General features: G+C 52.4%; 1 protein-coding gene across 1 annotated transcript; it reads left to right on the top strand.

Moving 5' to 3' along the window:
* Window positions 1-335: 335 nt before the first annotated feature.
* Window positions 336-2218, top strand: ENH_00086400 (hypothetical protein; the record flags this gene model as incomplete). Its single annotated transcript, XM_013581642.1, has 2 exons — window positions 336-368; window positions 614-2218. The coding sequence occupies 2 exons, from the start codon at window positions 336-338 to the stop codon at window positions 2216-2218; spliced, it is 1638 nt and encodes a 545-aa protein (XP_013437096.1).
* Between the last annotated feature and the right edge of the window lie 9790 nt (window positions 2219-12008).

The raw sequence follows: 12008 nt of genomic DNA on the forward strand, positions 1-12008 counted from the left end.
TTTAGGGTTTGCGTGTCCCGAGCCCGAACTCGGGATGATCCTGACCAGATGCAGTACTCCCTGGGACCCAAACCCTAAACCCTAAACCCTAAACCCTAAACCCTGAATCCAAACCCTAAACCCTAGGTTTTAGAGCTGGAATTTCAAGTGAACTGACCCAAACCCTGCTCATCTGAGCACCTCTCGCGCAAGGTTCAGGGTTCAGGGTTTAGGGCTTATGATTGAGGGTCTAGGGTTTAGGGTTTGGGGTCTAGGGTTTAGGGTTTAGGGTTTAGGGTTTAAAGCTTGATTTTTACAATCTAGGGTTCTGCCAAAAAACAACCACCAACCCGAAGATGGCGTCTACCCGCTGCGAGCTCTGGGTCTCGGTGAGGCCCATAGATCCCTTCGCCCGAGGGTTTAGGGTTTAGGGTTTAGGGTTTAGGGTCTGAGACGCCGTGTTATAGGCCCTAGGGTCTAGAGCACAGGGCATGGGGCCCACAGCTTAGCCCGTTTCCCCAGGGGTTTAGGGTTTAGGGTTTGGGCGTGCTCACGGGTTCGCGCCCACGGTCCAGGGTTTAGGGTTTAGGGTTTAGGGTTTAGGGTTTAGGGTTTAGGGTTTAGGGTTTTGCAGGTGCTGGAGCCTCCGCCTCCGTGGGGCCCGTGCGCGGCCCCCGGCGGCAGCTGGGAGCAGCAGCAGCGAGCAGCAGCAAAAGCTGTTGCTTGTGCTGCGCTGCTGCCAGTGTTTGCGAGGGCTTTGCAGAACATTAGGGTTTTGGAGGAAGCAGCAGAAGCAGCAGCAAGTGCTGCAGACCCTGACGACAGCAGCAGGCGCAGAGCAGAGCCGCAGCAGCAGCAGCAGCAGCAGCAGCAGCGGCAGCAGCAGCAGCAGCAGCAGCAGAGGCTGGGGGTCTTTTCATCGAAAGCACGCGCTGCAGCAGCAGCTGCTGCTGCTGCAGCATCAGCGACGGCAGCAACAGCAGCAGCTGCAGCAGCTGAAGAGGCTCCTCCGCCAGAGGCTGCTCCTGCTGCAGCAGAAGGGCCGGAAACAGCAGCAGCAGACGCAGCAGCAGCAGCAGCAGCAGACGCAGCAGCAGACGCAGCAGCAGACGCAGCAACAGCAGCAGCAACAGCAGCAGATGCAGCAGCAGACGCAGCAGCAGACACTAGCTGCGACTTAAGCGAGGAAGAATATGCTGATGCTGCAGAAGAACAATGTGCTGCTGCGGAAGCTGGTGCAGAAGATGCTGCAGCAAAAGACGCAGCAGCTGCAGCAGCAGAGCAGCAGCAGCACAGCTGGCACGTTCAGACCCTCGATGTTTCCTTAGATAAATTATTTTGTCACCGTGAGCTGCTGCTGCTGCTGCTGCTGCTGCTGCTGCTGCTGCCGTTGCCTCTGCTGTTGCTGCTGCTGCAGCTGCTGCTGCTGCTCTTTCTGCTGCTGTTGCTGCTGGCAATGGCTCCATTGTTGCTGCAGCGGCAGCTGCCTCTCCACTTGCTGCTGCTGCAATCTCGCCGTCTGCTGCTTGGCTGCTTCCCCGCTGCTGCTGCTGCTGCTGCTGCAGCACACTGTTGCTGCTTCTTCCCGCGCAGCAGCCCACTGCTGCTGCTGCTGCTGCTGCTGCTGCTGCTGCTGCTGTGTCTCCTCAGCGGGCTCTCTGCCGCTGGCGTCTCCAGCAGCAGCAGCAGAAGCAGCAATGGAAGCAGTTCGAGAACCTTCGGGGGGTTTCTTTCGGTGGCTGCTGCTGCAGCTGCTGCCGCCGTGGCTGCGGATGCTGGCGGGGGCCCCGCAGCAAACAAGGGGGCCCCCGCGTCCCCTCTGCAGCAGCAAAGCGCTGCCCCCCGCCCCGCTGCAGCAGCAGCAGCAGCGGCAGCAGCAGCAGAAACAGCTGCAGCAGCAGAAGCACCAGCAACTGCCACGGCAGCCGCAGCAGCAAACGCCGCAGGAAACGCAGCAGCAGGAAACACACTCGAAACAGTGCGAGCAGCAGCAGCAGCAGCAGCAGCAGCAGCAGCAGCAGCAGCAGCAGCAGCAGGAGAGTCAGGACAGCCCGGCAGCAGCACAAAGCAACCAGTCCAGCTCCTCCGCTTTATCGTCTCGAAGCAACAGCCTGAAGAGCAGCAGCAGCAGCAGCTGCAGCAGCAGCAGCAGCAGCCCGCTGCAGCGCATGCGTTCTTCGCTGCTGGAGGCGCTGCAGCAGCAAACTGCGCAGCCCGCGGGGTGTCTCTGCATCTGTGAGTTTCTTTCTGCTGCTTCTGTTGTAGAAGGCAGCATTTTAGACGGAGACGGAGGTGAGAGACAGTTGCTGCTGCTGCTGCTGCTGCTGCTGCTGCTGCTGCTGCTGCTGCTGCTACTGCTGCTGCTGCTGCGGCTGCTGCTACCGCTTTTGCTGTTGCTGTGTTGCAGGGGCAGGGTGTGCTGCTGCTGGCACGGCAGCTGCAGCAGCAGCAGGCAGCTGCAGCAGCAGCAGCAGCAGCAGCAGGAAGCCTGTGTCTGCTGCTGCGCTGCAGAGACAGTTGAAGCACATGCTGCTCTTTTGAGTGCCCTTTCGCTGCTGCTGCCTGCCAAGCAGCAGCAGCCCCAGCAGCAGCAGCAAAGCGTCTCTCGCAGCAGCAGCAGCGGCAGCCTGGACCCCGAGCACAGTTGCTGCAGCAACAAAAGCAGCAGCAGCAGCAGCGAGCAGCAGCACACTTCTCCAGCTTCAAAAGACCCATCAGAGGGCCCCCAAGTAACTCCCCAAGGGGCCCCCCAGGGGGGCCCCCCTGGGGCCCCCAATGATGACCCCCAGGGGGGCCCCCCAGGGGCCCTACATGAAGACTCCCTTGGGGGGCCCCCAGGGGGCCCCCAAGAGGCCCCCCAGGGGGCCCCCCAGGGGGGCCCCCAGGGGGCCCCTCAGGGGGCCCCTCAGGGGGCCCCCCAGGGGGCCCCTCAGGGGGCCCCCCAGGGGGCCCCTCAGGGGGCCCCCCAGGGGGCCCCTCAGCAGCAGGAAACCCCTGAAAAGTTTCCCAAGCTGCTGGGGGTATCAATTGGATGTTTACAAGTAAAGAATAAAGTTATCAGGCAGGCGCAACCCTAAACCCTAAACCCTAAACCCTAGGTGTTGGGAATCAGAGCTAAGGGTTTAGGGTTTAGGCCACAGGGTGTGGCGTTTAGGGCTTAGGGTCTAGGGTCTAGGGTTTAAGGTTCAGGATTTAGGGTTTAGGGCTTAGGGCTTGAGATTTAGGGTTTAGGGTTAAGGGTTTGGGGTCGAGGGTTTAGGGTTTAGGGTTTAGTGTGCTTTGTATTTGGCTGCTTCCCAGAAACCTGCTTGCCCTACCGAGATGCTGGCAGCACGAAGCGCAGCAGCAGCAGCAGAAGCAACAGCAGCAGCAGCAGCAGCAGCAGCAGCAGCATTCTGAGGCCCTAGCTGAGGAAGCTAAGAAACCCTCACCGAACGCAGCAGATGAGGGGCCCTCAGCTCTGCTGCTGCGGGCACCCAGCAACAGTAGCTGCTGCAGCAGCAGCAGCAGCAGCAGCAGCAGCAGCAGCAGCTTGGGGTGGCAGCGCACATTCCACGAAGCAGCAGGGACTTGCAAGTGCTGCTACGCGGTGTTTAGCCGTTTCAGCTGCAGCAGCAGCAGCAGCAGCAGCAGCAGCAGCAGCGACTTCGGTGGTTCGAGCTGCAGCAGGCCTTGCTGCAGGCTTCCTGCTGCTGCTGCAGCACTAAATGCCTTTGCTGCTGCTGACTCTGCGCACCGCAGCAATTATCTCCAGCTTCTGGATCACCCCACGCTGGGCCTGCTGCTGCCCCACGATATGGCAAGTTAATTCTGCTGCTGCTGCTGTTGCTGCTGCTGCTGTTGCTGCTGTTGCTGTTGCTGCTGTTGTTGCTGCTGCTGCCGTGTCTGATGTGCACTTCAGCTGCGGGGTTCGACAGCTGCTGCTTCGGGCGCTGCTGCTGTTGCTGCTGCTTTTAGCCATTTCGTGCTTTTCAACCCAGGCTGCTGCTTCTGCTGCTGCTGCTGCTATTCTGCTTCAACTGCTGCTGCTGCTGCTGCTGCTGCTGCTGCTGCTGCTGCAGGTCACTGTCGACTCCTTAGAAGATGCGCAGCTGCTGCTGGACTATGTGCGCCACCTTAGAAGCGGGGATGGATCGGGGGGCCCCTTGGGGGCCCCCGGCTTGACAGAGGGGCCCCACTACGTTTACTTTTTGAGGGTTGCGCGGGTCAGATGCAGCAGCAGCAGCAACAGCAGCAGCAGCAGCAGCAGTCGCGGCAGCAGCAGCAGCAGCTGAGCAGCAACAGCAGCAGCAGCAGTAGCTGAGCAGCAACAGCAGCAGCAGCAGTCGAAAGCGGCAATTGCAATCATCAGCAGCAGCAGCAGCAGCAGCAGCAGCAGCAGCAGCAGCAGCAGCAGCAGCAGCAGCAGCAGCAGCAGCGAGTGTGTCTGCAGTGTGCATGCAGCTGCTAGAAGACGGCAGCATCTCCTACAGCGACATCCGCTACTGCCTGCTGTCTCCTCCAGCAGTTGTTCACACTTTGGCGAGGCCACTGCAGCAGCAGCAGCAGCAGCAGCAGCAGCAGCAGCAGATGCTGCTGCAGCAGGCAGACGCAGGTGCATTGTGGCAGCATTCTTCCTGGCGAGAAGTGCGGCTCTTGAGCCTCAAGCCCTAGTTCCAAACACCCTAAACCCTAAACCCTAAACCCTAAACCCTAAACCCTTAACCTCGCAGCTGTCTTCGTCTGGGTGCTTCTGCAGACGCTACAGGTCTTCCAAGTACCCCCAAGGGAACAGCCTGCTGCTGCTGCTGCTGCTGCTGCTGCTGCTGCTGCTGAGAGCAGCAGCAAGCTTGGCTGGCTTTTGCGTTTGCTGCTTGAAGAAGCCACGCAGACCATCGTGCGCGCGCTAAACCCTAAACCACAAACCCTAAACCCTAAACCCCAAACCACAAACCCTAAACCCTAAACCCTAGAACACAAACCCTGAACCTCAGAAACAACATCTGCAGAGTTGGAAGCGAGATGAGCAGCACTTCGTGTTCTTGACATTTTTGCCAATCTACTACTAATACCACTGCTGCAACTATTACTACTTCTACTGCTGCTGCTGCTGCTGCTGCTGCTGCTGCTGCTGCTGCTGCTGCTGCTGCTGCTGCTGCTGCTGTTTGTTGCAGCTGCTGACCAGCATTAGCTCTCTCGACCGCCTAGAGGAATGTCTGTTGTCTTTGCAAGCAGCAGAGACGCTTCGTCGGTTCTGTCTCGATCTGCAGTAAGTGCAGCAGCAGCAGCAGCAGCAGCAGCAGCAGCAGCAGCAGCAGCAGCAGCAGCAGCAGGGAGTCCACCTCACGAATTTGTGTCTCCTTTTGCGTTTGTCTCGTCGCTGGAGGGGGGAGCAGCAGCAAAATTGCAGAAACCAAACTGCAGCAAACATTGTCGCCCAGCTCGTTCTTGAAGCTTACACGCAGCAGCAGCAGCAGCAGCAGCAGCAGCAGCAGCAGAAGCAGCGGCAGCAGCAGCAGCACCAACAACAAGAACAGCAGCAGCAGGAAACTGGGCTTCACGTCAGTATTTCACCTAACCCACGTGTTAGCAGACGCAGCCCACTGCCTAATGTTTAGAGTCTAGGGTTTAGGGTTTAGGGTTCAGCAATTAGGGTTTAGGGTTTAGGGTTTAGGGTTTGCATGCAGCCAGAGGTCTTGGAGCGCCTCCGTGCTGCTGCTGCACTGGCCTCTCCTTTGTCTCTTCACTCCATTTTGCAAGTTGACAAATTCGAGGGTTTGGGGGCCCCAGAAAGTTACCTTGAGGGGGCCCCCCGGGGGCCCCTGGGGGCCCCCCAGGGGGGCCCCCCGGGGGGCCCCCCGGGGGCCCCCCTGGGGGCCCCCCAGGGGCCCCCAAGTGCATCAAATGGAGGCAATGAAGACCCTGGACAGGCAGCGGGGACAGCGGAGCAGCAGCAGCAGCAGCAGCAGCAGCAGCAGCATGAAGTGCAGCAGCGGCAGCAGGAGCAACAGGGTCTGCAGCAAGAGCAACAGAGTCAGCCGCAAATACCCGAACAGCAGCAGCAGCAGCAGCAGCAGCAGCACGGCCAGCAAACGCAGCAGCGAAAGCAGCAAAAAGACGAAAAGCTGCTGGGAGCCCCGGATCGCAGCAGCAGCAGCAGCAGCAGCAGCAGCAGCAAAGGCAGAAGCAGCAGCAGAGACTGCAGCAGCACGGAAGACAGTGCTGAAATGACCCTGGCTTCAGCCCGCGAAGCGCTGCTGCTGCTGCAGCAGCAAGACAGCAGCTGCGGGCTGCTGTGGAGGCCTTCTGCTGCTGCTGCTGCTGCTGCGCTGCAGCGGCTAAGAGCTGCCTTTAAGGGCCTCCGAGTTGTGAAGCCCCCTGGGCTGGGGGCCCTCGCCGACCAGCAGCAGCAGCAGCAGCAGCAGCAGCAGCAGCAGCAGCAGCAGCAGCAGCAGCAGCAGCAGCAGCAGAAGCAGCAGCAGCAGCAGCAGCAGCAGCAGCAGCAGCAGCAGCAGCAGCAGCAGCAGCAGCAGCAGCAGCAGGGGGACTGCAGCAAAAAGAAGAAGCAGCTGCCCACCAGGAGTCTCCTTTAAGGGGACAGGGGCCCCCCGCAAACTCACTTTTTCTGACCCGGATTTCCACATCGAAATTCTGGGAGGAGTAAACCCTAAACCCTAAACCCTAAACCCTAAACCCTAAACCCTAAACCCTAAGCGTAAACCTCTAGTCCCTTTACACCAGCTCTGAAGTACCCGAGTTTGGTTTGAGTCCGATAAAAGTGCAACAAGATACAAACCCGGACGTTCTTTTTGTTGCAGCAGCAGCAGCAGCAGCAGCAGCAGCAGCAGCAGCAGCAGCAGCAGCAGCAGCAGCAGCAGCAGCAGGGGGACTGCAGCAAAAAGAAGAAGCAGCTGCCCACCAGGAGTCTCCTTTAAGGGGACAGGGGCCCCCCGCAAACTCACTTTTTCTGACCCGGATTTCCACATCGAAATTCTGGGAGGAGTAAACCCTAAACCCTAAACCCTAAACCCTAAACCCTAAACCCTAAACCCTAAGCGTAAACCTCTAGTCCCTTTACACCAGCTCTGAAGTACCCGAGTTTGGTTTGAGTCCGATAAAAGTGCAACAAGATACAAACCCGGACGTTCTTTTTGTTGCTGCTGCTGCTGCTGCTGCTGCTGCTGCTGCTGGGGCTGTTTTGCTTCTGCTGCCACGGCGCTGCTACTGCTGCTGCCGCCGCTGCTGCTGCTGCTGCTGCTGCTCTATTACTGCTGCTGCTGCTGCTGCTGCTGCGTGTTGCAGCTGTGCTCCCCCACTTCTTTCTTCTGCGTGCCAGAAAAAACAAAAGTCCGCCGTTTGCCCCCGGGGGCCCCCCAGGGGGCCCCCCAGGGGGGCCCCTCTCTCGCGCAGCAGCAGGAGGCTTGAGGGGCCCCCTGGGAAGGAGCTTCGGGAGGGCCCCCGGAGCTGCTGCTGCTGCTGCTGCTGCTGCTGCTGTGTCTCACCAGGGGCACTTCTTTGTGGGGTCTTCTTGGGAGTTTTGCCAGGCTTGCTGCAGCTCTGCTGCTGCTGCTGCTGTTGCTGTGTCTTTGCATGCACACTGCTACGGGACAAAGACCCACCCGAAGCCTTCAGTGACTTCCACTTGTCTCTTTGGAGCAGCAGCAGCAGCAACTGCTGCAGCAGCAAGTGCAGCAGCAGAGGCGGGCGTGCAGGCAGCAGCAAGTGCAGCAGCAGAGGCGGGCGTGCAGGCCGCCGCCGGAACAGCAGCAGCAGCAGCAGCAGCAGCAGGGCACCTGAGTTGTGGGGTTGTTGTTGCTGCTGCTGCTGCTGCTCCCCAGGGGAAGCAGCAGCAAGAGGGGGGCCCCCCGGGGCCCCAGCGAAGGCGCGTCTCCGTCAGCATGTGCAGCGCAGCAGAAGCGCAGCAGCAGCAGCAGCAGCAGCAGCAGCAGCAGCAGCAGCAGCAGCAGCAGCAGCAGGCGTGGGTGCTCAGGGGCCTGCGGCTGTGGGAAAGTGCAGACTTGGTGCATGGAGATTTGCTGCTGCTGCTGCTGAAGCCCCGTTTGCTGCTGCTGCGGCTCTTTGAAAAGAAAAAAGAAGCTGCTGCTGCTGCTGCTGCAGCAGCAAAAGGCATCACCAGGGCCCAAAGAAAGGCCCAGATTTATACTTCTTTTATGGTCTGTTTTTTTTATTTATTTTGTTTTATTTATTTTATTTTTTATTTCTTTATTTATTTGTTTTCTTTTATTTTTTCTATTTATTTTATTTTTTATTTATTTTATTTATTTTATTTATTTTATTTATTTTATTTATTCCATTTATTTTATTTATTTGTTTTGCTTTATTTACTTTTCTATTTATTTTATTTATTTTACGTGTTTTATTTGTTTCATTCGTTTTATTTATTTTCCGCCTTTTTCTGTTTTTTATTTCTTCTAATTTGTTTTAATGCCTTTTAATTTCTTATTTCCTTTATTTCTTTTATTTCTTTTTATTTTTTTATTTCTTTTTATTTCTTTATTTCTTTTTATTTCTCTTTATTTCTTTTGTATCTCTTTTTATTTCCTTTTATTCCCTTTATATCTTTTCTATTTCTTTTTATTTCCTTCCACTTCTTTTATTTCTTTTTATTTCTTTTTATTTCTTTTTATTTCTTTTTATTTCTTTTTATTTCATTTAATGTATTTTTATTTCTTTTTCCTTTTATTTCTCTTTCCTAAAAGTGCCTCCTTTCATCTCCTAAAAGTTTTCTGTTTTTTAATTCCAAATTTTTTATCTTTTTAAAAGCGTTTCTTTTTATTCTCTAAATTTTGTTTTTGTATTTAAATTTTTTTAAATTAAATTTGTTTAAATTGCTTCTTTTTATTACTCAAAATGTTTCTTTTAATTTCTTTAAATTGTTTTTTAATTCTTTCAATTCTTTTTTATTTTTTAATTATCTTTTTTTACTTCTCAAAGTTATCTTTTTATTTCCCAAAATTGTCTCTTTTTTTTAAATTGCATTTTTATTTCATCAAATTCTTTCTTTTTATTCATTAAATTGTTTTTTTAATAATTAAAATTTCCTAAATTGCTTTTTTTAGTTTTTAAAATTGTTTCTTTTTATCTTCAAAAGTGCTTTTCCTTTTTCCTAAAATCGCCTTTTTTTATTTCTTTTTTTAATAAAAAAAAAGCATTTTAATCATTTAAATGGTTCTTTTTAATCATTTAAATCGTCTTTTATTTCATTTTTAAAACCATTTTTCACTTTTAATTTTAATTTTATTTTTAATTTTATTTTTAATTTTATTTTTAATTTTATTTTTAATTTTATTTTTAATTTTATTTTTTTTCAGAAAGCCCTCGCAAAGCAAGTGTCTCTACCCCAGCCGCTGCTGCGCTCTTTTTGCCGCCTCAGTTTTGCTGCAGCGCAGCAGCAGCAGCAGCAGCAGCAGCAGCAGCAGCAGGAGCAGCAGCAGCAGCAGCAGCAGCAGCAGCAGCAGCAGCAGCAGCAGCAGCAGCTGCTGCACGCCTTCGAAAGGCCCTTTTCCTACTTTTGTCTCTACCGTGAGCGCCTCCTTTTCTCCCCTTTTTTATTTCTTTTTTATATTTATTTCTTTTTTATTTCTTTTTTTATTTCTTTTTTTATTTTTTTATTTCTTTTTTATTTGTTTTTATTTCTTTTTCATCTTTTTATTTCCTTTTTGTTTCTTTTTTATTTCTTTTTTGTTTCTTTTATTTTTTTTGTTTCTCTGATTGTCTCTTTTATTTCTTTCTTTTAATCTTTTCGTTTAATGTTTTTGTTTTGTCTATACTTTTATTTTTGTTTTACTTTCATTTTAACTTTTGAATTTATTCTCTTAATTTCTGTTTATCTTTTCTTTCATTTTATTTTTAGTTTATACTTTATCCCTGTTTATCCTTTTTATTTTCTTTTTCATTTATTATTTTTATTTTTTATTCTTTTTTCTTTTTTTAATTTTTTGTCTTTTTTGTGTTTTTTTGCCTTTTTATTTTTATTTGCTTCTCAGTGTCAATAAAAGAAAAAGCATTTAATTTACTTATTTATTTATTTATTTATTTATTTATTTATTTATTCTTAATTTATTTATTATTACTTTGTTTATTTATTTATTTACTTTATTTATTTATTTATTTATTTATTTATTTATTTATTTATTCATTTATTTATTTATTTATTTATTTATTTACCTTTTTGTGGCTGTGTCCTTTTGCTGCAGAGCCTGCAGCATCGCAGCAGCAGCAGCTGCTGCTGCAGCTGCAGGTGTTGTGTTTTCTTTGTTCTCAAACAGCAGATTTGCTGCAGTTCTTAGCAGCAACTATAAACTGGCAGCAGCAGCTGCTGCAGCACAAGCAGCTGCTGCCGCTGCAGCAGCAGCAGCAGCAGCAGCAGATATCATTTGTCCCCGTCATTGTATCCAGAAGAGTCTCCTCAGCTGGTGCTGCAGCTGCTGCTGTTGCTGCTGCTGTTGCTGCTGCTACTGTTGCTGCTGCTGCCGTTGCTGCTGCTGCTGTTGCTGCTGCTGCTGCTGCATTTTTTCTCCGTCTTTCTCCGCATTTTTCGACAGCAAATTAATTTATTTTTCTTTTTCTTTTTTGTTTCATTATTTGCTGCTGTGGCTCCCAGTCTTTCACAAACAAAATTAAAATTAATTTTGAAATTAAAATAATTATTTTAATTTCATTTTTTTAATTTGATTTAATTTTATTTTTTTTATATTTTTCCCACTTTCCTGCTGCTGCTGCTGCTGCTGCTGCCGCTGCTGCTGCTGCTGCTGCTGCCTGCAGCTGCTTCTCAGAGACCCTCTTCAGGCTCACGGAGACTTTCAGTGACTTCAGCAGTGCTGCAGCAGCCGCAGCAGCATGCAACGCCCGCAGCAGCAGCAGCAGCAGCAGCAGCAGCAGCAGCAGCTGGGGCTGCAGCTGCTGCAGCAGGCAGCCAACAGAGCTGCTGCTGCCTGAAGAAGGGGCCCCACAGGGGGGCCCCCTGACCCCGAAGCAGCTGCTGCTGGACTTTTTGGGGGCCCTTTGCGAGGCCCCCCAGTACCTGGGCGACTTCGCAGCAGTGCTTGGGGCTGCATGCGAACTGCAGCAGCAGCAGCAGCAGCAGCAGCAGCAGCAGCAGCAGCAGCAGGGGGAGGAGGCCCTCAAGGAGGCCTTAGACTACTTGCCGCCGCAGGAACTCCAGGTTGCAGTTGCTGCTGCGCTGCTGCAGGAAATGAGAGCAGCAAAGGTGAGGAAACGAGGAGACACAAAAGAGCTGCTGCACTCCTTCTCAACTGCTGCTGCTGCTGTTGCTGCTGCTGCTGCTGCTGTTGCTGCTGCTGCTGCTGCACTATCTTATTAGTGCGTTCCTGTTCCGCTTTGCTTCCTGTTTGACGGCAGAGGCAAATCTCACAAGTAGAGGCCATGTCTCCAGCAGCAGCAGCAGCAGCAGCTGCTGCTGCTGCTGCTGCTGCTGCTGCAGAGGAAGAGATGGGATCCCCAGAAGACTCGCTGCTTGCTGCTTCAAGGCCCCCAGAGGAAAACTCGGTAGTAGAAGGGGCAGCAGCTACTACTCCTGCTGCTGCTGCTTCTGCTGCTGCTTCTGCTGCTGCTTCTGCTGCTGCTTCTGCTGCTGCTACTCCTCTCAGGGGCTCCATAGATTCCCAGGTGCCCCTGGTGGTAAACCCTAGGGCCTTTACGCAGCAGCAGCTGGGGGCCCCCCCGTCCATGTCTTTGCATTCCAGCAGCAGCAGCAGCAGCAGCAGCAGCAGCAATGACAGGGACGCCAGCAGCTGCAGCAGCTGCAGCAGCTACAGCAGCTGCAGCAGCTGCAGCAGCTACAGCAGCTGCAGCAGCTGCAGCAGCTACAGCAGCTGCAGCAGCTTCAGCAGAGATCCAAAGAGCAGCGATTTCGAAAACGAAAGCAGCAGCAGCTTCTCAGCAGCAGCAGCTGCTGCAGGGCCTGCTGGCCAGTTAGATGTCCCTGCAGCAAATCCAAGCCCTGCTGCTGCTGCTGCTGCTGCTGCTGCTGCAGGGATAAGCGGCTCAAAAGATGCACAAGAAGCAGC

Source organism: Eimeria necatrix, genomic scaffold (genome assembly GCF_000499385.1).
Source record: "Eimeria necatrix Houghton genomic scaffold, Enh_scaff462, whole genome shotgun sequence".
Lineage (NCBI taxonomy): Eukaryota > Apicomplexa > Conoidasida > Eucoccidiorida > Eimeriidae > Eimeria > Eimeria necatrix.